Source organism: Lissotriton helveticus, chromosome 3_2, assembly GCF_964261635.1.
Source record: "Lissotriton helveticus chromosome 3_2, aLisHel1.1, whole genome shotgun sequence".
Taxonomy (NCBI): Eukaryota; Metazoa; Chordata; class Amphibia; order Caudata; family Salamandridae; genus Lissotriton; species Lissotriton helveticus.
Window position 1 is genome coordinate 127,281,613 of NC_136062.1, and position 26,956 is coordinate 127,308,568.

General features: G+C 40.7%; 1 protein-coding gene across 1 annotated transcript in view; it reads left to right on the top strand.

The window, feature by feature from the left end:
- TRPM1 (transient receptor potential cation channel subfamily M member 1) overlaps positions 1 to 26,956 on the top strand; it is a 694,024-nt gene that overhangs the window by 483,901 nt on the left and 183,167 nt on the right. The window contains exon 16 of the mRNA XM_078684915.1: positions 169 to 461. Within this exon, the coding sequence (XP_078541041.1) occupies positions 169 to 461 (293 nt within the window). The remainder of the gene's footprint in view (positions 1 to 168; positions 462 to 26,956) is intronic.

Consider the following 26,956-nt stretch of genomic DNA (forward strand, 5'->3'; position numbering starts at 1 on the left):
TAACCCATCAAAGGTACCCATGGCATTCATGTGCTGCACTCCATGAGAGTAGCCCTTTGTAAGTTCAATATGCGAGTATTGCACTGCCAAGTAACCAATGTACAACAAGCAGAATGTATTTCAATGATCTTTATAATTCACTCATTAATTCAACATCACTTTTATAAGGACGATGAACCCCCATCCAAGGGAAAAAAGAAGAAGAAGAAGAAAAAGGAGGAAGAGATAGATATCGACGTGGATGACCCTGAGGTCAGTCGCTTTCAGTACCCATTCCACGAGCTGATGGTGTGGGCTGTGCTGCTGAAGCGTCAGAAGATGGCGCTTTTCCTTTGGCAGCGAGGGGAAGAGGCCATGGCCAAGGCACTTGTAGCATGCAAACTCTACAAATCCATGGCTCATGAATCCTCAGAGAGCGAACTTGTGGATGACATCTCTCAAGATTTGGACAATAACTCCAAGTGAGTAATGAAGAGTACACAATGCAAGTTCAATCGAAGTTTATTTTCAAAACAATAGCTTTGTTTGCATTGTAAAAGGATAATTATGTGTGAAATTGTTGCTTCTTTATAATTAAAACACTCCAACATGGAGCTGAAAGGGGAGGCAGAGGCGAGTCTCCATGAGAACCACTCTTGTGCTAGGGTCGACTGGGGGAAAACCAAGGGCCATATTATACAAGAAAAACTGACATCCTAATAGGCAAAGTAACCTATTAAAATGAAATGAACTCATGGTAAATTAATAGCATATTGTAAAATGTAATTGACCATTGCCAGATATGTTATTATTTCAAGAACGCACACAACTGATCACCAATCCTGTAACATAGGGGCAGGCTGAACATATCTTTTTTGTCACCTTCACCAACTCTTTGATCCACTCACTTTTTATATCACTAGCCAGCCCAAGCTAGTTATCTTTAGGAGAACAAACCACATGTTTTACCATTGAATTGTTATTTCTGATTGTGTTGTCTCTCTTCTTTCAAAATGTAATTAAATGTGTATTTGATAATGTTCTAATATATGAAATGTAAATCCACACTGAACATAGCTCGAGCTACTACTCATGCTATTAGTTTTATAACTTTTTTCTAAGCTTCTTCAGGGGACCTCGAATTAGGATGCAGTGTGTATCATGCTTAGCTATAACTGTTTAGGGCAGTGCTTACCAAACGTTTTAGAACCACAACCCGATTCTTAGAACAACAAACATTAGCAACCCACCTAGCTTTAATGGACAGGAGGCCGGTGTCTTTTTAATGTAGCTAAAGCATTGTGTGAGCACACTGTCATTGCAGCAAGTACATATTCCATTGAAATGGCCACAACCTTTGTAAAGACATACACTTTTACTGTTAAAGCTATATTGCATACAAATGATAATGTGTGGAAATCGGGCTCAGTTTATTTGTGCATCACTAAGAAAAGTGTCTTGATTTGTTTTGATCCTATTCAAATCTTTTTTTCCATCACACTTTAGAACTGCAAAAAATGTGCTTCGTTTTTGCTTTCCTAACTGTAGAATCTAAACAATTTATTTACAGGTATTTAGATTTTGATTAAAAAGATTACATAGTATAGACTTCGCTTTCACACTATCTCTACCCCAGCAGGTTTGTTGCATAATACACTTTACATTTCTTTCTCTGACTGTAACATGGGAGGAGCTTGTAAACACCAACCCCAGGAAATAAAATAAGCATGAATTTGTCAGAAGACATAGCTTGACATCCAATTTCTGGGCCCGATTCACAAAGGTAAAGTGAGACAAGAGCCTAACTTTACGACTTTCAGTATTCACAAAGGGCATTTACGAACAGGAAATGCCCTTTCTGAAGACTGAAAGTTGTAAAGTTCAACTTTCAGTATTCACAAAGGGCATTTACGAACAGGAAATGCCCTTTGTGAATAACAAAAGTCGTAAAGTTAGACTTAAGTCTCAGTTTGCCTTTGTGAACTGATGCCCTTTATATTTGCAGCGCAGCAAATATCACAAGATAAATACAGATTATTAGACTGGAAACACTTTTTTCTATAGTGACACATGAGTAATTACATTTAGTGCTCTTGGACTATTTGCCCAGGATATTAAAGTTTACTGTCACAGAAGTGAAAGATGACATCTGTATGTGAGTCAATCCGCAGTCAAATAAATATCAAATCAAATAAGCTTTAGTCGATTTCAATATCATAATAGTGAAATGCAGTAGTTAAAAAGCATGCATAAGAACAAAAATAAGTAAAAACCTATGTGCAAATCATATTATTATGTACACATCACTAGCAGATTCAAATATATAATTAAGTATATAATTAAGTAAGGCCATGCAAACAAAATTGCAGTTAATCAGCCCATACAAATGTGACACAGTACTACATAAATAAAGAGTATATAAGGTTTGCAAAAAGAGGTAACCAGGCATACATATGAGACCTAGATAAACAAAAGAGGGACCCTGAGAAAACCAATTCCTAGGGAGCATCCAACCAGGGAGTAAAGTAAACTAAAGAACATCAAAGGATGTCCCCAACTATAATTCGCACTTGGGCAATAGCTCCAAAATTTAAAAACATTCACCCACAGAACAGCTGAATTGATAAATTATTTATTTTTCATTACTAGATATTTTAACATATACAGCAAGTTCATCCATAAGAATACACCAAGATTATTACACAAAACAATGCAAATTTGCATAAAATTCATAAGCCCAACCCAAAGAGAGCAATATCAGAAAGAACACATATACAAGTACACACTATATCACCAACAACCATAAAGAGCATACCATTAAGACAAACCATTATTCAAAAAAAGCATTTGATAGCAAAAGAATGAGAACATCCGACATTACACAAAACAGATACGCAGTAGAATCAAACCAAGCATTAACAAAAAAAAGACAAGAAAGAAAAGTGCAGACGCGCGTTTCGGAAACTACACAAAACACAATAAAAATTCCTCCATCAGGGCACACAATTCAATATTTTAGTCATCATTCGTGACCCGGAATTGGTCATCAGAGGAATAGGAGCATAACACAGTGTGCACATCTGGGCTGAACTGAAGAAGCTGGAGTATCCTGAGTTCCATACAAGTGGATACAATGAAGAGCTAAAGCAGCAGAAAATCAGGAGGTGAAAACCCGGTCATTCACAGAGGTAGACGACAAGGCTCCTCAATCAGCCAGAATACAGGAGTCGAACCTCGAACTACCTTATCTAGTATTTTTAAGGGATACAAGCTGTAAATAACTTTAAAACAGAGGCCACTTCCGATATTTAGAGGAGTACACAAAGATGGCTTCCATAGTTCTTAAATACAGTGGAGCCTAGCTGGAATAACAAGACCCACGAATCGGGTGCGGGAAAGTAAAGCCTCCACGTCGTCGTTGAAAAGACCGGACTTATCAAAAACGACGCAGGATACGAGTTATTTACAGCTCGTATCTCATAAAAATTATAGTTGGGGACCAATCATTAACAGTAGGGAAGCTGGTCAAATGATGGAATTTATCCACCCTAGAGCGGGTGAGAACCAACTGGTGTCTAGAATTCAGGATGTCTTCAAGATAGGGCTTAATTTCATATGTAGTGATCATTATTTGGTTAATCAGCATGCTAGGCCTCAGCAATTCTGAGGACAGCCTATGCTCCTCAAACAAAGACAGGCATTCCGCTTTTCGTTCTTTTCTGCTAATGCCTCCCAGGGATTTCGGGTGGTCAAAATATTCTGGGTGCCCCAGATCTCCTGAGAGAAACTTGATGTACTTCAGCAACGGTATGTGAAGAGTAAAACAGGAATTAAGACAATCCGTTATGATGGCACAGTTTAGTAGTGTGCCTGTAGTCCAGATTTTATGCCTGAGCAAAATAGGCTGAGTCTTGATTGTATCTACTAAAAAAGGTAATCACCAATTTGGCATGGCATACAAAGGAAGAGCAGCTTTTGGGTACAGCAAGGAAGTACTTCAGAAAAAAGTTCTGAACCGTTTGTAAATATTGCCAGTTTGAATGTCCCCACACGTCCACCCCATATGTAGCTGTGGGCAAGAATTTAGCCTTATAAATAGTTAACTTCTCATTGGGAGGGATATTGCCAAGGCTCCATGCAAAAGTGGACAGAACCATGGTGGTTCTATCAAACTGAAGCTTCCTAGAATTAATTGCATGTGCCCAAGAGCCATCCATATTGAATAAAATGCCCATGTATGCGAAGGTAGCTGTGTAGCATATCTTTGTGCCATAAATAACTATCTCACGGCACTTCGTAGGCCTTCCCCGCATTTCAGATTGACATTTTTTCTTTGGTTAACATGCAATCCTACGTCTTACATGTAAATGACTAAATTGGTACGTAGAGTCTGCAGTCCCAAAGGGGTGTAAGCCATCAAGACAGCGTCATCTGCATAGTGCTGGTCAGTATGGGACAATGACCTATTTGAGGGAGAGCCCTACGTTTGTCTGCAAGCACAATACCCAAGCTGTTTATCAATCAAGCAGTCAGTTTACATTATTATGTTCTATCAATGGTGTTTGTACTGATCGTTATAAGGGCGCTGAGACAGAATATCGATTTGAAAATATTATGATTCAGAAATTTAAACAGCAAGAATATCATGGTCAAGAATATCGAATTTAAGGTAAGAAATACCGTTTGAAAAAATATTAATAGTGTTTGAAAAAAATAGAAATGTTTAAAATATCGATTTTTTTATTAGGGTTATGTATTTTAGTTTATATTTTAAATCTATGCAATGTATGTTTTTGTATATAAATATAATTAATGTTTATTAATATATGAGTTACACTTCTTGTAGATATGAATTTTATTTTAATTAAATTCTGCATTTTTTAGTTCCGTAGGGGGTTCATCATCATCACAAAGCTTTATTCGATTTTGAGAATTAAAATCATAAAAGCATACAAACAAATAACACAATACATTCTAAAAACATTTTTAAAATAAGTCTCATAATAACTTTAGATTTGCACAGTTAACACAGTACACAACCTTTAGGCAACGTTATAGGTCACAGTATTCTAAGAGATTTAATAATTACGGCACAATGAACTGTAAGACGACGGTTTGGGACAGTTAGGAGCCAGTGAAAAACTACTGCCATTACTTAAATTACTTAAACTTAAATGGGTTCCTCTGCCCACTGGGATGTTAACAAAACCCCGGGTACTAGGTGAAAACCTACAGGGCGTATAAGGGTAGAAATCATATAATCTCATAATAACTTTAGATTTGCACAGTTAACACAGTACACAACCTTTAGGCAACATTATAGGTCACAGTATTCTAAGAGATTTAATAATTACGGCACAATGAACTGTAAGACGACGGTTTGGGACAGTTAGGAGCCAGTGAAAAACTACTGCCATTACTTGAATGGGTTCCTCTGCCCACTGGGATGTTAACAAAGCCCCGGGTACTAGGTGAAAACCTACAGGGCGTATAAGGGTAGAAATCATATAGATCCCAAATAGAGATAGCACCATCTCCATTTTGAGGTAGCCATGTTTGCAAGTATGGCACAATGTGTCTGCTCCTAAATCGTACCAGGATCAAATCCCTCAAGATGTCTTTTTTAAGCGGTCCAAGCCATCCCACCCTCCGGACACTTATTATACGGCCATCAAGATGGTAGGGCAGAGGTCTGTTTTTTGATAACCAGAACTTGACTTTGTTCATAAGTTCATTGTGTCTCTCAATTTTGTCTTTTGTTAGTTCAGGGACTCCCGATAGAACTATTACAAAAGGCGCCGCTTCTGGCGGTAAATGTATATGGGTAGTTCGCACATGTTTAGGTGGGATGTGGCTTGGTATTGTCGCTTTCTGGGGGCCTGTGGAATTGATGGGCAACAAAGGAGTAGTGGTTGAGCATTGAATCGGTGCCGCAACATATGGAGTAATCGGGATAGGTAGATTTGTGAGGGCGGTTATTGACGAGCAGTCAGTTGTTACTACGTGGGCTGTTGGTTTCAGGAAAGATTCAATGGAGATCTCCAGCCTCGAGAGCTTATTCTCCATCGTATTGATTTTATCCATCAAGGGGTGTATTAAAGATTTCAGCAATTGCTCGATCATGGTCAGGAGGGCCTGATGGGGAGATGGTGTCAAAACATCCAGATGAACAACAGGTGGCACAGAAGGAGGAGAAATAATTAAAGGTGGAATTGGACTTACAGAAAGTTTATCAGACGTTAGAGATTTAGTAAGACTCCCATTATCTTTGTCCCCCTCGATCTTCCTTTTGGCAGGCGTGACCCTGGAAGGTATAGATTTTGTATCCGGAGGAGATTTCAGCTCCCTTGTAGGTAATCGTGGGCTGCTGCATTTTTGCGTGGGGGAAAATGCTGCCGGAACATATTTAACCTTGCACAGACTATTTAGATCATCCAGCCATGGGAAGTTGGATGGAGAATGTGCGAATATGTCATCTGGGATTGTATTGGGCATTTCCCCTGCTTTAGGCTTGGGCATGTTTTTATGAAATACAAGTCGGTTAATTACCTCAACAAGCAACCAAAAGGAGTGGCCCGTCCCCGTCCTCCTCTGTCCGAAGAGGGCCGTAGAGGGCCCGCCCTTTGCCCGGGCTTAGCCCGGCGCCCGCCCTCGCGCGCGTCCCGCGGGGCCTGGAAAGGCCGTGCACTTCACTGTGCACCCGCTGCGCCTCCCGCGAAGTGGGAGACGCGAGGTCTGTTTTTGGTTCCCCCGGTAGCAAGGGGGTGTGGCCGCCGCCTCCCGCTGCGTCCTGGAATGGCCGTGCACTTCACTGTGCACCCGCTGCGCCTCCTGTAGGGGGTTTATAGGGAATAGGGTGAGAAGTAATTTAATTATAATAAATTAAATATTATTTTTAATAATTTACTTTAGATTTTATAGCATTAATTGTGGGAAGTCATTTATTTGTGATTGATTACTAAATGGTTGGTAATTAATATTAATTAATTGATAAATAATTATGGTAATTGTGTAATTTATTTCAGGATGTGGGTTTTGGGGTGTTTAGGGGTAGAGGGTGGGGTAGAGGGTCGGGTAGAGGGTGGGAAGTAATTTATTTTTGATTCATTAATAATTATCTGTTCATTTATTTTAACTAATTAATTGATAATTAATTCTTATAAATATTTCTATTGAAAATTAATGATGAAAATGTGTGTTATAAATTTTAGGTGTGGGTTATGGGGTTTATAGGGGTAGAGGGAGGGAAGTCATTTATGTTTAATTAATTAATAATTAGTTGTTGATTTACATTAACTAATTAAATGATAATTTGTGATTTTATTTTGATGTGGGTTGTGGGGTTTATGGGCTAAAGGGTGGAAAGTAATTTAATTTTAATTAATTAATCATTCGTTCTTAATTAATATTAATTAATTGATATAAATTAATTACATAAATTGTGTAATGAATTTTAGGTGCCGGTTGTAGGGTTTATGGGGCAAAGGGTGGGAAATAAGTTATCTTTAATTAAGTAATAATTAGCTGTTAATAATTAATTAATTGAAAATGGAATATGGAATTTGTTTAAATAATTATAGGGGTAAAGGGTGGGTAGTATTTTTTTTAATTAATGAAAAATTAGTTGATCATTAATATTAATTAATACATTTATATTTAATTAGTGTATTTGTTTATATTTTTGGTGTGTGGTTTTTATTGTTATAGGGGTACAGTGTGGAGAGTAAATAAATGTTACTTTATAATTAGCTGTTATGTAGTATAAGATTTTAATTGAAAATAAGTTTTAATTGTGTAATTGACTTTTTTACAGTTTAATTTTAGCTGTGGGTTGTGAGAATTATAGGGGTAAAGTGTGGGAAGTTAAATAATTTGCATAAGTTTTATTTTGTTTCTTAATTAATAATATTTCTAGAATTGGTAATTAATTATGTTAGTTGAGGAAGTACATTTTTAAAATTTAGATGTCAAGTCAAGTCAATGTTATGTTTATTTAGTCGCATCGCTAAACGGTTGCTGTGCCCACTGCCCTACTCCCCCAGGTTGCCGCTCGCGTATCACCCACAACTTTCCCTGTTATCGGAACCGGGGTTCCGTCATCTCTGTGGTAAACTGCTTGTCACCTGCTGGGGTGATTTGTTCCATGAGAGTCATTTCAAATCAGCAGACCTATTCTTTAAAACGCATGAGCGTACCCCCCTCGAGCTCTTTTACTACATTCGGTTGCGTGCGGGAATGCGTGACATCCTACCCGACTACCCTGATGAGCCCGAGATACTACCACCGCTACACTTCCTCCTGGGATCACAAGACGGGACCCACTTGGTTTCTGGGCTCTACCGTCAGGTCCTCAATGCTGCTCCAGAATCGGCATCCACTGCTCGGCTGCGCTGGTCTGCTGAACTTGCCACTGATATCTCGGATGACCAGTGGACACATTGCTGTGCACTCACTTCCCGCATCTCTGCCAGTAGCAGATTGAAAATCATCAATTACAAATTCCTTCAGAGGATATATTACACGCCAGTACGGAAACATAGATTCGGGTTGGCAGATAATGACCGCTGTGAGCGTTGTCGTGCCGACCATGCTGATTTTCTTCATCTGGCGTGGGGCTGTCCCCAGGTTGCTCACTACTGGCGACAGGTGATGGAGGCACTTGCGGAGATGGTGGGGGAGGCGATCCCTGCGGACCCTCTGATGGCCCTCCTCGGGTACACGATGCACCTGCCCAGGGATTGCAGGAAATTCATCGACACTGCCTTGCTCTTGGCCAAGCGGCGCATCGCGTGCCGTTGGGGCAGAGGAAGGGCGCCCAAATTCAAGGACTGGCTTACAGATTTGATATACTGTCAAGATCAGCATACTACTTTTGCTGAACTGCTACCTCCCTCGTGTTGTCCCAGGGATATCTGGGATCCGCTGGTGCACTACCTGCTCAAGCGCTCGGATGACGATGCGCAGTCGGACAGTCAACTTGTCATACCTCAGCACCCCGGACTCTCTCCTAGACCTTGACCTGTAGCTCCTGCTGCGATATCTGGGTTTCCTCGTTTGTGCGTCCCTTTGCCCCTACATGATCCTTGATACTCTAGGCCGCTATACCTTGACTGACCTGTCCCTCCCTCCTCTCTGAGCATGTATACCCTGTTCAACACCCATAGCGCGCTTTCGCATCTCCGGCGGGCGACATTTCGGGGCATTCTACACCTACCTGAGACGGGCCTCTGCTAGTTCTTATTGTACTGGGGTGGGAGTTCTGGACACGAGATTTCCCTCACACCTCTGCCTGCCTGCATCGCCACGCTGCACCGATATCACTTATTCCTACTACACAGTCATGTACTGCCTCTTTGTTGCTACCTAGTTGGGGTGTTTCGGTTACTGTTCAACAAAAACGGAGAGAATCTTCTCTCGATAAAAGACTCTGTTCAACTGCTGCTCATCCTTGTTTGTCCTACGTCACCGGCTGCGGAACAAGTTTCACATGTGTCTATGGTGTGCCGCCGGGCCTCCGGGATGCCGGCTTCATGGCTGTGTACTGTTCATTATCTCCTGCTGCCGGCCTCCGGGTTGTAGGCGAACCAAGCTGTGTACTATACTCTGTTTACTCCAATAAAGCAGATTTGAACCCAAAACGAAAAAAAAAAAAAAAAAAAGTTATGTTTATTTAGATTGTAATCTTTAAACAAGTGCAGAGAAATGATTCAATTTTAAAATGTTCTACAACAATACAAAGAAATAATTACAGGTTAAAATACTCTACCACAATATTTATACCATTCACACAGTTAGTACATATTTTAAAAAGGTACCAATAAAATCATCACTTTCTTTGGGTGGTCCTTAACCTTTAAAAATTATTATCAATTATACCCAACCTTTTCTCTTCGACAAGCTCTATAATTCATTTATTGGGCAGTTTCTAAAATTGTTACTCATGGGTTGTTAGGAATCTTTGCACTACCTTTAAGTAATTCCCTAGCGCAATCGCAATTTCAATGGTAGCCATTTCCATTAGGAGATTTATCGCCTGTGTCCGTGATCTTATGTGATATTTTAAAAATATTGGACGCAGACATAGTTTACGCTGTTCTATCATAGTTGTACAATCTAACAGGATGTGCACTATGTCACCTTTAGTGCACAGCCTGCACTTGCAACACCCTTCATTGTTCAACATTTTTGATTTTAGATCTTTGTTTACCAGCCACGGATTAATCCCAATTCGCCTTCTTAATATCTCCTGTCTATACCAGTAATTCGGTATGATATCGAGGTAAGGAAACCAATTATCCTTAGACCAAGCACTCCTCATATGCTCTACCGATTTTTTCTTAGCCAGGTATTCCATATCAGTTCTTCTGGACAGTTCTTGCCCATTAAACTTCAGCTCACTTTTAGTGCATTCTACCCGTAGGGATTCACGGCAAATGACCACTTTTATATGCTCACAAGCCTGCGTCAGTTTCTTCCGGCTTGCTTTTGCCCATTTTAGATTACTGTATTGGATCTCTTTTCTACACCATTGTGCTACTTTCTGGCCTTTTTCATTTTCCAAACGTTTCCAGAATCTAATCACTGCTATTTGTGATTGAACCCCCCAAGCTATTGTTCCTAATTCTATTCTTATTGCTTGGACCATTGTTGATGCTGGGAGGGACAAAAGGGGTTTCAGGCATTTTCCTTCCTCCTGGTCCCAGACTCCTTTACCGCTCAAATAAAGGATCTCTGCACCATAGAGTACTTGTGGTGGTAACATTGCACTGAATGCTTTTAGCAGCGGACGATGGGACATATCCCCATAGTCTCGATTAAAGATTTTTAGTCCAGAAATTGATGTATGTGCCTTAGCTTTCTGAGCTTCCAAGTGCATTTGCCACTTTAGGGACTTATCAAACCACATCCCTAGGTAGCGATATTCATTTACAGATTCCAATTTAAGATCTCCTAAAAACCAGTTGAACCTAGTTACCTTTTTTCCGAAGCATAAACTTTTTGTCTTATCCAAATTTACAGTTAAAAATTTCTTTGCACAATATTCACTAAAAGATTTCAACTTTCTTTGGAGGCTCAATTCGGTCTGGTCTAGTATTACCAAGTCATCTGCGTATAAAAGGCATGGTACCTTGTTGCCATCCATTCTTGGGCTTGCACTACCCTCTACTTCTAAACAAGCTGCTAAATCAGATAGGAAAATAGAGAATAGCTGCGGGGCAAGTACGCAGCCCTGTCTCAGGCCATTTTCAATTGGAATTTTTGGCGTCAATGACCCATCTGTGTCCATATTACCCCGGTGTAATTCTTTTATTATAGCCAGCAGGTCTTGCGGTATTTTTTTATTTATTAGGGTTTCCCAGAGACAGTTCCGATCCACTGAATCAAACGCTGCCCGAAAGTCGACGAAACAACAGCAGAGTTTACCGTTTTGTTCCGTCGACTTTCGCGCCATTGCCCATAATGCAAAGCAATGGTCTATCGTGGAATGCCCTTCTCTGAAGCCTCCCTGTTCAGTGGGTATGATTGCGAACTCATCGACCCACGCATTTAGCCTATTTAATACTATTTTTGAAAATACCTTTTCTCCTATGTCTAGGAGATTAATCAATCTCTAGTTTTGTGGTGCCTCCTTGCTACCTTTCTTATGGATTGGCCTGATTACAGCGCCCTTCCAATTCATTGGCATGGAGCCATCTGCTAATATTAATTTGAACATTTGGGAAAAAAAACTTGCCCACCACTTTAACTGTGACTTTAATATTATTGCTGGGAGATTGTCTGGCCCTGCTGCTCGGGTTAATTTCAAATTACTTATTATGCTTTCTACCTTCTGTTCGGTAAAGTCTAATTTGAATTCTTCTGATATTTCCTGCCAGTGCTGTGGCTCTATACCTCCTAGGTAATCTCGCGGACCATACAGTTCCCTTATATATTTCTCCCAGGCCTCCTCGCTTACGACACATATAATTTCTCCTGCTGCGTTGGGCGCGGATGCTGCTTTTACCAGAATCCAAAATTGTCTTAGGTTTTTTGCTTCGATAGATTCTAGCAAGTTTAACCAACATTTCTCTTTATAAGACCTTTTTGCATCGGTAACCATCTGTTTAAACTCCTTTTTCAACTTACTAAGATAGTTTTGCCTCTCTAGGTTGAACTTTTTCTTTAGACTTCTTGAAACTGACCTTATCTCCCTTTTTTTAGTTTGACAGTTGATGGAAAACCATTTTAGTCGGCTGACCGGGGTTATTGTACCCTTTCTTTTACCTTTTTTTAATTCTACCCGTATGCATTGTACTACTTGGGCTTTCTTCTCCTCGTACCATTCCAGATTTTTTCCCCCAGAGTCCTCCAGTTGAACCTTGTGTTGAAAGGATTTAATTTTTTCCAGATACTCCTCTGTCAGTCTTGTTGTCACTCGCTTGGGGTATTCAACCTCCTGAGGTATCACTTTCTCTCTGTGTTCCCTCCTTCCCCCGTATATGTTTAATAGCAACGGATTGTGGTCGCTGCTTTCACTTTGGGATATCGTAAATTCCCAAACTAGTGGGAAATACCAGGCTGGCATAAAGGCATAATCGATTGGGCAGTTTTGTGAGCCTATTTTAAAGGTCTTCTTTGCCGGGCAATCTGTTCTAAATCTGCCGTTCAAGCTAAAGAGACCCTTCGTTCCTAGGTCATTTACCAATTCTATGTCTTGTTTCTGGAGTTCACACACAGGGTAGGTGGCATGTTTTATTCCATAAGGCATCCAACAGTTCCCTGTGCCAGATATCGATCTTCTTTGGGTTCAGCTTATGGTTGAAATCCCCTAAAATGAGAAACACATCTAAAGCATATTTTTCTAATAAAGACTCTATGTCTTCTTTAAAGTTCCCCATCTCAATTCCATACACTGCCACATCATCCCAATTCATGTATACATTTATGAGGATTACATTTTCAAAATTCTGATCCTGGGTCAGGCGAACTAATCTACATACCAATAAACATTTGCACTTCACATTCAGCAAGGTTGCATTTCTTATTACTTTTGTCGATATGAGGGTCATAAGTCCCCCCGATGGACGTCCAAATCTTTTTTTATTAGCAGCTAGGTTAAATTGTAAGTAACCCTCAAAAATTGGGGTTTCGTCGCATAGCCAAGTCTCTTGTAGGCAATCAATTTCCACTTTATTTACTCATTTCTTTACCTGTTCTTGTTTTATTTCGTTGCCTAAGCCATTTATATTCCATGACAAAAGACTTAGGCTATGCAACTCCCCTTCATCCTATTCCACCTCGCTTAGACCACCATCTTCAACCCTTTCCTCCATATACCTCTCGGGCGATTCTCCCATGTTACTTCTTTGACTCCAATTACCCCAGGAGTCCTCCATTCCTGAGTTATTTACCACTATCTTTATGCGGCTACCCTCTTCCTCGTTATCCCTCGGTAACCTCACCTGTCTCCTACCAAGACCTGCATGACACTTCAGGAAACTGCTTCCTAATTGGGCATTTCTCTTTAGTTCCCTTTCAGGGATTAACCTTATTCCCACCTGGAGTATCTCATTCGCCGCTTTCTCAATGGCCTTTTTTACCAGGTCAGAATACAATAATACTTTTGTTATTTCCTTACCATTCATATGTTCTATGAAGCCCACCAGTTTCAGATCCTTAGTGCAGATCCCGCTCAGGCTTGGACAATTAGAGAAGGAGATCAGGATTTGCGCCCTGTTTAGTGGGTTAATTTTCCTCACTTTCTTCCCCCTTTGTCCTGACTGCACTGGTTCCAGGTACACCCATTTATTACTATCCCCCTCTAACTCTTTCTTTGGAGGTTCTAAATTTGGCTGTCTATCCTTTACCCATCCAGAGAGCCCTATTGTATTTCCCACTTCTGCTTTTCTTTGGGGCTGAGGTACTTCTTTGACCTCCCTCTGATGGTTTCTGGGTTGTCCCCCTGAGAGAGGGTTTACTCTCTGATTTACGGGTTTGATTTTCAAGACTTCTCCTTCGGGCCCTTACTGCTCTGACCCTTTGTTTGTACACTAGTGACATTTCTTTCGTTCTCGAATGTCGGGGACCTAATGGGCATGAAAGTCAGGGCGGAGGTATTTAAACTTAACTCTTCCTCTCCCTCCCTTTCCTTCCCTTTTTCCTTTCTTGCTGTTTTTGGTGCCCGCTTATTTGTCCTACCTCTAGTATGTACCCTTGCATAATCCCTTCTTCTTTTTATCAGCATAGGGTGCTTAGATATGTATACGTTATCTTGTGCTTCCGTAGTCTCTCTAGCTACACTTTGTTCTGTGGGCAGGGGGGCATCTACGGGTCTTAACATAAGGGGCATTTGCCCTTTAATTTCTACCAGCTCCTCTTCGATCTTTTTTAGGGAGAACTTTTGTGACTTCATACACCATTATTCAGCACTGTTACTTCTAGAATCCCCTGAAAGGTTTTCTGTAACATCAATAAGATGTCCATCACAGATGATGAGGGTGTTTCTGAGATGTTCGAGTCCTGTAGACTATTTTTCTCAGGAACTGCTTGGCTTCCTGTTCTTGAAACATCCTGCTGGTTTAAATTTTTGAGCCCATTTAGATGTTGCGATAATTGTCTCTGTGAGGCCCCCCAGGCATAACTTGCGCCCTGGCTTACGTTTCCTAGTGGCCCTGCGTTCTCCAGCTCTGCAGCTTGTAATGAAAAAGGTTTTGGTGATGATGAGAGACGTGGTGCTGCTATTTGTATATGTTGACTCAGGAGAGAATAGTTTATTAATAAGGGTTCCTCTATTTCTTCCTCTGGAGAGACTTCCATGCCACTCTCTATCCGATATTCCTCCTCAGCTTCTAAGTTTATTACAGGTTGTTCTATAACTTTATAATGTTTACCTACGAAGTCCTTTATGGATTTAATTGTGGTGGCGCTGCCTTTACAATTAGTGGTTGAGGTGCTACCATTTTGGAGTTGCAGGGATTTTTTGGCGACTCTTTTATTTTTCCTCTTCTTACGTACTCCCTTGTTAGTCTCCTCAGTGGAGGCCTGGCTTTCCTGACTCTCTTCCAGAGCCATAGAGCCCTCCAATAACTCGCTCCTCCCTGGGCTTTCCTCTGACACCTCCTCGCGCGATTTTTGCCTCCTTTTTGGGGCCATCGTCCTTTACTTCGGGGCTATTCCCTTTTGCTGATACCCTTTTGTCTCTGGGATTACAGTGGGGCGTAATTCTGACTTTCCCCCACCTATTCACAATTAAAAGATCCTTTCCGGCTATTAGGTATTGGGTTTCTGCATTTATTCTCGCACTCGCACACTCACTTACCTCTGTTGTGCTTTGCCCACCAAGCCTGCCAGCTATTTTCTTTCTCCGCAGTGCTCTCTGTCGATTCTCTATTCCGGTGCCTCCTCCTTTTACTCCTCCTTTTACTCCTTTCTCCTTTCTCCTTTCCAATTTACTGCTGGGGCTTGATCAAGCTGCTACTTCAAAGACTGCGCCGCTCTCCGGCTCTTATTCCTGCTCCCTTCAGGGTTCTCATTGTTTGTTTTCCCCCTCGGGGTCCCCAGCTTAATTCGCCCTCCTCTGCTTTGCTAAACCGAGGCTGAGGGGCGATTTACAGTCTACTACGCCCGCTGCCGGTCCGCTTCGCCTTTCCTGGGGCAGGACAAAGCAGGCAGGGCAGAGGGCTCTGTAATACCTTCGTCTGGCTTAAGGAGGGGTCCCAGTGGGGTCTCCTGTCGGCCCGTAGTCCCGCGGACCGCTCCGATCCTGGGCCGCGGCCCGTGACCTGGGCTGCGCACTTCCGCGTACGTCACTGCGACATCGATTCTAGTGGACGGCTGGCTTGTAGGCGGCAACAACAGAGTGACTAGCTCAAGGTTTAGATGTGGGTTTTGAATTGTGTGGTGTTATAGGGTAGGAAATAGAAAAAGTTAGTTTACTTCATAATAAATGTTTTTGTTTCTAAGTAATTTTTAATAAAAATATGCATTTGTTTGGAAATTATTTTTTATTTGATTTACTAGAGAATGTGTAAACATTGTAATATGTTTTTTAAACATTTTAATATTACATTTTTAACATATTTATATATTTTTTAATTTATTTTGTTTTTTAAATATTTGTATTATTAAAGTGTTTGATTTTAATTTTGAACTGACTGGAGTGAGAATATTGTTACTTTCCCTACTGTTTCACTCACTGGAGTAGGAATAGTAATTTTTACCATTCCGCTATCCAACACTTTCCCTACTTTTACAATTATTGTAGTCTGAATAGCAAATTTTATCCCGGTACTATACAACACTTTCTCTACTGTTGTACTCACTGGAGTGGGAATTGTAATTTTTCCCCTCCGCTATGCGACACTTTCTCTAATGGTGCACTCACGGGAGTTGGAATAGTAATTATTACCCCTCCGCCATGGGCGTCCGCAGACATTTTTCCGGGGCGTGGGGGGACAAAATGTTAACATCATCACCATCCTCCGACATGGTGTGTGCCAGGTGGGGCACAAGAAACACTGGGGCGCAGAACTGGGATAGACTCAATTAAATGCCAGGAATCCAGGACATGTGACTGACCCTGCCACAGGCCAACAAACACCACCTGTAGGGAAAACGCTAAACTTTCTGACAAGGTGCTTTATCTCTGTCTGCTAGGTGTGCAGACTTCCGGGTCCTCGATCCAACACCAATCAAGGCTGTCTTCAGCACGATTCGATTTTTATCAGAATACTTTAAAACAGCCTCTGATTAAAGCACAAGATTAAATATACTGTATGCACAGTGTATGTTAGGGATTATTTGTAGCACACATATTTACCAACATTGGCTTCTTAGTGCTAAAATTCATGATAACTTTTATCCAAAGTTAAAGCACAACGTCAAAGTTATTAATAAATAATGCATCAATCACACACGCTAGTGATTCGCCAATGGGTGCTCCCTTTACTAGAATTCCCCGGGCATTGCTAAATTTTACACACATTCAATTTATTTTATACAAAATAAAATGTATAGGTCCAAATATTACCTATATTTTTTAAAAGAAACTTAGAGTCCCTCTACATGTAGTCAATCTCAAACTGACAACGTGCCCACGTTTAGGGATACAATAATGGCCAGCTCCCTTATGCGGAAGCCTGGCACTGTAAATGTGTGGCACATACGGCGCCCTCAGCGGCAGCACATCACAGGTCCAGGGATGCTGAGTCTTACACAGTGGTCGAAGTGGGGGAAAAAAGTTGGGGAACAGTGGGCGGAGAATTAAAGGGCGGGAATAACCCAAGGATTGGATCTGTAGGTGGAGCCAGAGGTGTGGTCAGAATGCGCAGACATCCCAATTTTTAGTATTTGTTTGGCATTTCACTGCCCAGTTTAATCAACCAATGATACACATGATTATTTAAGGTTATAATGAGTTATTGACATTAAAATATATTCACAAAGTGGGATATTCTTCTAATCACAGAATGTACCAAATATGATAAAATGTGGAAACACAAGCCATTTGTCTCCGAGCCATGGAGTTTCTGTCATCAGCACTACTCCCTTTTTCCACAACAGCAGTTCAAACATGAATGGCAAAATATCCTAGTTTGCAAATGTTTTCTCTAAAATTATGGCTCTGCCATATGTGCCTCATGATGCAAGATCTGCTGCATGATCTGACCATTTAAACTAATAAATTGTTTGTAGCTCAAACATATCAAAGTTAATATAAAATGTGACTTGTGTTGCTGCGGAGTGGGTGGCCTATTGTAAAGGTTGACTGGTCACCTTTCTCACTGCTGCGTTTGTATGTTACACTGGTACTAATAAGGCAAAATCTTTCCAGAGACTGTTAGCATGTGTACACACGTCAAAATATTAAAGTATCTGAAAATATACGGCATTACGCTGCAGCCTTTGTTTTATGCATAATATAGTCAACGCTACGGCATAATGTTGTCATCCTTTGCTGCATAATTAATTCCAGTGGCCCCACAGCAGGCAGCACATGTTAAAAGTGCTTGTGAATGAAGCCGGGTGACTGTAAGTAAGCGAACTTAGTTTGGTGTGCGTGCAAATCGTGCATTGCCAATCCCTGGTGAGTTGCAGCTACTACTGCTGAAACAACGCCAAGGGAGGTACCTATGGGTAAGGCAGACTGGCCTCAAGGGCAGGGCCAGCCATAGCACTGGTGGTGTCCTGTGCATTAATGTTTGTTAGTGCCCCCCAATGACCACCTCTGCCATGGATTCCCTCAAAACCACCCTTTAACTGTGCCCCCCAAGTTTCCATAACCACTCTCTCTCAGTTGCCTTTAATTTGATTTACAGCGCCACTCATACCATTGTAGGGTGTCAGAGCACTTTACATCACACACATTACACAGAGACAATCAATATGTGTGTAAATCACTGTATAGAAAATGTAACATAAGACTAAGGACTACAAGGTGTTGGAGTCAAATGACAACCATATAGTAGCCCGTATAGTTTTATAGTGATTGGTCTGGAGAAACACAATACCCGGAATTTAAAACGTAATACCATGGTTGGGGGTTCTCCTTAATAATCAGAATTGATTTCTGTCCAAAAGAACACTTTTTGGGACATTAGGATAATCAAAGACTGGGGTGGGGGGTATATAACGCTCTAATTTATACCTTGCGGTTTGTATGCAGCTCTTAAATGACAGTTAATAGCTCACTGATCTAAGTTAGGATTTTAACTTATAAACCGCAAGTAACAAAAGGATCTCTCTGACAAAAGCAGTAGCCCACTGACATATTTACATTATGTGCACTTTGTGATCTGCATGGCGCATGTTCTTTGCAGCCGGTACATTAACCCTCTGAGCTACCTTTCCATGAGTCAAAACTTCCACTAGACAAAATTCTGATCTCTCTCTAGGAAGAACATTAATCACCAGAGTCATCATGACATTTTTATTGTTGCCGAAAATTGCTGGAGGCCAGGAAGGAGGCAGCAAGCTTTTTTTAGAACCATAATATACTTGCAAACATGATGCCTCCACCTAAAGTCAGCCCCCGGTGCAGTCACACTGGTTTCAACGCCCAGGAGCTGGCCCTTCTCAAGGGTCCTGTGACCTCAGTGACTGTTGTTCTAGGGTGTGCTGCTTCATAGGCCTTCCTGCAAGACTGGAGGTGAACTTCAGTATGGATAGTGGTGGACAAGCCTTGAAGGTTAACCTACACTTGTCATGCTAGGGTCCACCTGCTGGTGCGAAGACACCAGGACTTCTAAGGTGTTGCGAAGCCTTCTGAGGTCTAGCATGTGATTGTGCTCTCACAGGAGAGTGGTCTGGTGGACTGGTTATTAAGGCTGAACCTGGTTCCCAGTTCCAAATTCAGCAGCTCTGACCGTAGTGCCACATCCTCCCCCCCAATGAACACCGTACTACCCCACTGAGAAAAACTCCCACTGTCTTCAACTACAACCCAATTGTTGCCTGTTATAAACACCTGGATGCGGCTCAATTTAAATTACGCACTAGACAAGAGAAAAAACAAAAGTAACAACATCCTGGAAAAAACAAACATTTAGCAAACCATGGGAAATGTAAGCAGGAACAACATGGTTACCTTAATGCTTTTGCACTCACTATTCAGAAATCAGTGAGTGCTTTTGCCTGAAAAGTTAAGGACATGACTACAGGGCCCTGAATGGACCCATTTCAATGTCCATTGCTTATATCCTTACAAAACGTAAGCAGTCTGGTAAAAAGACCACATGCCTGGACGCAGAGCCGCAGTACACATTTTGTTTTCCAATCCACACATTGCAGTACCTCCAGGATTGGTGCACTAGTTTCAAGTCCAGGGAAAACAAAGACAAGAAAACAAAAATAGCGCTTCACTGGCAAACTCTGTAAAAGTGACGCTTATGTGTTTCAGTGTGAATAAAATCCGTTTGGCCAGTTTGCTACCACTCTGTCTTACTTTATTTAGTTGTTTATCTATCTTTCATATTTTTAGCCTTTCATTCCCAATGCTGCACTTTGGAATTAAAATTTTAGAAAAATATGATATTTCCAGCAAAAGCGTCTTTCTTTTTTGGATCCATTTCACAGGGAAGCAAATAAAAGAAAGGAGAAGAAAGAAAGTGAGAACCCAGTCTTGAAGTCACGGTTTTCATGGGCATCCGCAGGGGGGGCAAGGAAGGTGGCTCCAGGGGGGGCAAGATGTAAAGTATAGTCTTTTCTCCTTTTCTATTTGTACATGATGTCACAGTTTTGTAATGCGTTCTATGACATTCACGTTCTGCTTTATGCTCGCTCTTATGTTATACACGCTCCACTGTTGCATCCTCGAGAGTATGTTTATCTTCAAACATATGTTTATGTTTGAAGATACATCTCACGAGGATGATCTTTCGTGTGAAGCTACAGTGGTGGTTTGGTCAGTTAGCTGTTGGTCATTCTCAGAGGCAGTGGTGCTCCCGTGGAGATGCCGTTTTAATTGGATTAAACTTCATTTCATTTCACTCCTGGTTTGGTCTATCATCATTTTCGGAACCTACATCTCCTCGTTACACAAGTGCCCCTCCTTGCCCCCCCTGCGGACGCCCATGCCCTCCGTTGTCCAACACTTCCCTACTATTGCACTCACTGGAGTGTGAATAGTACATTTTACCTCTCCGCTGTCCAACACTTTACCTACTGTTGCACTTACTGGAGTAAGAATAGTAATTTTTACCTTTCCGCTATCCATCACTTTTCCTACTGTTGCACTCACTGGAGTGGGATGTTCGCCCCACCCACCTGCGAACCAGGTACTGCAGGAATGAAAAATGTCCCATTCCTCACCCTGTGCCTTATCTTCTTATGACCAAAAATAATAAAACTTGAATAGATTAAAGGTTGCACCCACACAATCGGTATGGGTGTCTCCTGGGGCACAGAAATTCGTGACAATTCTGCTACAAATTCAATCAGTGGAGACAAGCAATTAAAGCTTCAGAGTATTTTACTCATACTTCATTTTCAATAAAGTTTTTTCAGTTCCATAGTTCCACATCTGTATTCATGGTCAAATGCAAATTAGATACATGTCATTCCATAGTTTGACCGCATAAATTCAAATATTCCAATTCAAATATTCCAATGCATTTCGGCATAAATATGCCTTCATCAGGGAAATCTACAAGAGAAAAAAATATATCCTGATCCTCCACCTCTAGGATTCGAGCTATGACATATGCATGTCACTTTTTAAGAGTTATGTGTGACCGTTAAAGCTGCCAGTCTCAGTGCTGCGGTATTTTCTAAATGGGGTCACTGATTGGTTATGAAAAACCTAGGAAAAAGGGTCGATTAAACAAACTAAGCCTTAAAAACAAACTGTGTTAACGCTTGTGGGGTTCTGACTATAGGGGTAAACATTTAGTTAATAACACATAACAGTGGCTAAATGACGTGGCTCCTCTATCGTAGGTTGCGGGATATATAATAGTTTACTCGCATATAAAGTGCTGGTCTGCTGCGCGGTTCTTAGCTGCCGTTTAAACATGGTAGTTCTTTGCCCTTTCCTGCTTGGGAGAAGGTTCAATTGCAACCCGCCTGGTGGGGTACCGTGCGCGTTACATTAGCACGAAGTTAGAGTTCTGGTCTACTGCGCAGTGCTTAATTACCGTATAAACGTGGGTGATTCCTTAACTCTTACCGCATGGGTGAATAATGATGTTCAACACGTCTGGCGGGATGCCGTGCATGTTCTCCTCGGTGGATTTGAGTAATCCGACACGTAAACCTTCGTCGCTAGATGTTGGCGTGTGACGTGCTAAGGGGGAGTGGCTAAAGATATGGAGGCTCTGCTATTCTAAGTATACCTAAAGGGGACGTGTAAACAATACCAATCAGGTTACGACTTGGTTAAAACAGTTCTAAAGTCATAGCTACAGAAATTAAATGACGTTATTCAACAGAAAGATACAATAAATGTGCATTCTACTTATATACAGTTGGTTGAACAAGTTGATGCTCGGTGCGAAATACTCAGCATATGTGTACACTCTCTGAGGTTAGATAACATAATGCAGGGTGCATAGAGTCAATGTTATAGGTAACAATTAAATTCTGTCCGTTCATTTAACCCTTTGGGTTTTAGAGTTTGTAGATGGTATATCCAATGATTCTCTCTTTTGCGCAAAGTTTTTTTATTGTCTCTGTCTGGTCGTTTTTCCACTGTTTCCAAGACACATGTTTTGATTTGGCTGATATGATGATTGGCTTCCATGAAATGGGTCGCCACCACTGATTTCAATGCTTTTGTTCTGATGTTGCTCTTATGCTCATTTAAATGTATTTTCAATTTACTTTCCGTTTGTCCAATATAGGCCTTACCACACGGGCATTTTATCATATAGATGATGTTTGTGGAGTCGCATGTAGCATTAACTTTTAGGCTGATTTTGTTACCTCTCATGGGATGGGTGATGGTATTACCCTGTAAGATGTTATTACAGTTCCCGCAATTCCTGCATGGGACAGTGCCTTTGTATTTAGTTGCTCCTGTAGGCGTCATAGCTCGTTTGATTATTTCGCCTATATTTCTTCCTCTGTTAAAAGCGAAGATGGGCATCTCATCAAAAAATCCTTTGAAATCTGGTTCAACCTGTAACATAGGCCCATGTCTTTTGATGATGCTTTTGTATTGCGGAGACATGGTAGACAATTTACTCACACATGTTATTTTTGGATCGTTGGTGGTTTTGTTTGAAGACAATAACTTTTGTCTATCTTGACTATTGACTCTGTCAGTCGTTAGTTTTGTTATTTCATCCGGATATCCTCTCTGCTTAAAACGTAAGATCATTTTCTCAGATTGCTTATTGAATTCCTCGGGGTCAGAAACGATCCGCTTTACCCGTAGTAATTGTGAGTAGGGTAAATGTCGTTTGAGAGCTTGTGGGTGAAAGCTCTTGTAAGCCAATAAATTGTTCCGATCAGTATTTTTTATGTGCAGCGTAGTTTAAAACTTGTTGAAATTTTTCATTACGGTAACATCCAAATAGTTGATGGTATTTTCATGAATCTCAGAAGTAAACTGTATCCTTGGGTCATGGGTATTGAGTTCTTTGATGTTATCAATCAACTCTTCTTTTGAACCTTTCCACAAGATGAAAATATCATCTATGTATCTCAGATACAAGCGTAATTGATCTTGCCATTTGGTATTTTGTAGAATGTACTCATTTTCGTATTGATACATAAAGATATTGGCATACGCCGGAGCTGCCGAATTGCCCATGGATGTACCACTCTTTTGGAGGAACCAACGATTATCCCATGTGAAGTAGCTATGCATCAACGTAAAACTCAATAATTCCAATATGAAAACTTTCATTGATTCTTCATAGTTCATCGTGAGTAGAGCTTTTTCTACTGCTTCAATACCAGCTAGATGGGGTATTGAATTGTACAGTGCTTGTACATCAATGCTGCACATGATAATATCTTCCTCGTCAGATAATTTAATGGTATCCAATTTATTCAAAAAAATCTGTTGTGTCTTTCACAAAAGAACTCATGGTAATCACAAACGGTTGTAGATATTTATCAATTAGTTTCCCAACTGGTTCGTGTAGACTCCCACATGTGGACACAATGGGTCGACAGGGTGGTTTCATCAGGTCTTTGTGAATTTTTGGTGTCATATAAAATTGTGGCGGTTTCGGGTATTCAGTAGTGAGAAATCTTTTCATTTTTTCATCAATGACACCTTTGTCTATTGATTCTTGGATGATTTTTTGTAATGTTGTTTGAATTTCCTTGGTTGGGTTAAAATCAAGTTCCATGTATGTATTTACATCTTGCAGATGTGTTCTGGTCTGGGTCTGATAGTATTCAATGTTCAAAATTACAAGAGCTCCACCTTTGTCTGCTTTTTGACAAACAATGTGCTTGTTTTCAGCTATAGATTTAAGGGTGGCGTACTCCTTTTCTGTGAAATTTTTTGTCTTAGATGGCTTGCGGAAGTTGATTTTTGCTATGTCTTTCTTCACCAATTGTTCAAAAAGGTCAAGAGTTTTATGGCTTTTGGGAGCCATATATGAACTTCTACTTGTCAAACCTTTAAGTGTGTCTTCTTTAGGTTCTTTACGTTCAGTGACGATGTTTTCAAAAAAATGGCGAAGACGGAGTTTTCTCATCAATTTGAAAAAACTGATGTCTAATTCTAGATGGTTAGTATTGGAAGTTAGGACAAAGGATGTTCCTTTTTGCAATGTAGCTACTTGAAATTTGGATAGTTTCACATCAGAAATATTGATAACCAAATTGTTCATCATCTGTTCTTCTTCTTGTCCTTCTTGGACGTGGCGTTCCGTGTTTGTGGGGGTTCCTTCTCTTTCGCTGTTATGTTTTCTTCTCTTTGACCTCCTGGGTCTTCCCCTCCTAATGGGCCTGATTCTAAAAAAGGCTGCAGTGCTGAGCTTGTAGTTGGTTGCATATTGGGATTAAATCTTGTTCTTCTTGTGGTTTCTGATGTGTCAGTATCAGTAGAGGAGGTATCCGTTTGTGAGGTGTTTGGGCGATTTTGTCGTTTTTTAGCATATACTTCGGCCCAGGTGTAGACCTCGCCTAATTTATAATCAATAGTATCTCTACGATACTTTCGCAGTTTTCTTTCGTTGACCTCTTCTGTGTGTTTATGGAGTTGGGATTTAATATCTTCAAGTGTTTTATTCAACTCATCTGCTGACATTACCTTTTCGAGTTCTTCCTTCACTGTTGTGGTGTGAGGTGAGGCGTTTTCCCTTACAAATTAAGGAGAAAAATGGAAGTGTACAGGTGACACTTTGTATGTTTGTATAATGTCCTTTTTTTACTTATCACTTATTCAGCAGTAGCAACTAAGTTAATGGGTCCTGAGGAAGCGGATGGTAACATTTGACCAGTAACCGCAGAAACATGTCGACCAGATAGCCCAGTCAGAAGGTATTTGTTTGAACCACCTGACTTACTTGCACGTCATTTTTAACCTTGGAGGTGCATAACTCCAGAATAAAATATAATTGTATGCACCATCCAATCTTACACTTTTCAATTTTCACACTCTTATTTTTGTGCACTGCTCACAGTTACGATAACTCAATCCACCAGACATCCACCCATCACTCTTCTTCTCCAATATTGATCTATGGTGATAGAGTGGTGGGTATACTACTGTGGAGTAGACCATATGATGTACTGGGCGCCCACGATCGCGTAACTGATGGACATTTTTCCACAGTGGTTTACTGTCCAGTCTGTCTTCCATCTCAAGAGGAATAACAGACACATAGCCAGCTACACTTAGCATGTTTTGAATTCTCTGTCAGACCCACAGTTATTTATTGTTTACACATCCCCTTTAAGTATACTTAGAATAGCAGAGCCTCCATATCTTTAGCCACTACCCCTTAGCACGTCACACGCCAACATCTAGCGACAAAGGTTTACGTGTCGGATTACTCGAATCCACCGAGGAAAACACGCACGGCATCCCGCCAGACGTGTTGAACATCATTATTCACCCATGCGGTAAGAGTTAAGGAATCACCCACGTTTATACGGTAATTAAGCACTGCGCAGTAGACCAGAACTCTAACTTCGTGCTAATGTAACGCGCACGGTACCCCACCAGGCGGGTTGCAATTGAACCTTCTGCCAAGCAGGAAAGGGCAAAGAACTACCATGTTTAAACGGCAGCTAAGAACCGCGCAGCAGACCAGCACTTTATATGCGAGTAAACTATTATATATCCCGCAACCTACGATAGAGGAGCCACGTCATTTAGCCACTGTTATGTGTTATTAACTAAATGTTTACCCTTATAGTCAGAACCCCACAAGCGTTAACACAGTTTGTGTTTAAGGCTTAGTTTGTTTAATCGACCCTTTTTCCTAGGTTTTTCATAACCAATCAGTGACCCCATTTAGAAAATACCGCAGCACTGAGACTGGCAGCTTTAACGGTCACACATAACTCTTAAAAAGTAACATGCATATGTCATAGCTCGAATCCTAGAGGTGGAATATTAGAATGTATTTTTTTCTCTTGTAGATTTCCCTGATGAAGGCATATTTATGCCGAAATGCATTGGAATATTTGAATTGGAATATTTGAATTTATGCGGTCAAACTATGGAATGACATGTATCTAATTTGCATTTGACCATGAATACAGATGTGGAACTATGGAACTGAAAAAACTTTATTGAAAATGAATTATGAGTAAAATACTTTGAAGCTTTAATTGCTTGTCTCCACTGATTGAATTTGTAGCAGAATTGTCGCGAATTTCTGTGCCCCAGGAGACACCCATACTGATTGTGTGGCTGCAACCTGTAATCTATTCAAGTTTTAACTCCAGAGCAGGGAGTTCACCTGAGGAGCACGTATAAACTTCATTCATAAAACTTTTTAAGATAAGTAGTGCGCAGTCAGAACATAGAATCACAAAAATAATAAAAGCCAGGAGCGGGAAGCGTACCGGGTGAAGATAAGTAAACAAGGGAAAGGTGCAATCCACTCCTAGGCTTCACTCTCCGGAATATAGTAAGGCAAGAGTGTCTTAGTAAGTGAAAAATAAAAAAGAATAGTATGAAATAGAAACACAAAAAAAAACTTTTCACGTCACCAAATATTTAATTATGTGGAATGGAACGTTCTTCTTTTCTTTGCTCACCCCTTAATATATGAAGCATAGTCCGTAGAAGTCTGTAGAAACAAACAAAGTTCTTTGGCCCAAAAGAGATAAGTATTACTTTGTAATATTGACACAAGCCTACAGGGATTAGTGGTTGGAATAATCGCAGAAAGAAGCCAGATAGGCAACAAAGGAATCCCTTGTTATGTCAGTGAAAAGTACAGTGCCCCGTAGAAAGAACCAAAAACACAAAACAAGGCTAATGGGTGTAGAAAACAATGGTCTTCACGCAGGTTTTGCAAAACTTGTGTCACATGGTAGTCATGTTCGGCATCATTTTAAAAAAAGATCAGTCTGAAAAGCAGTC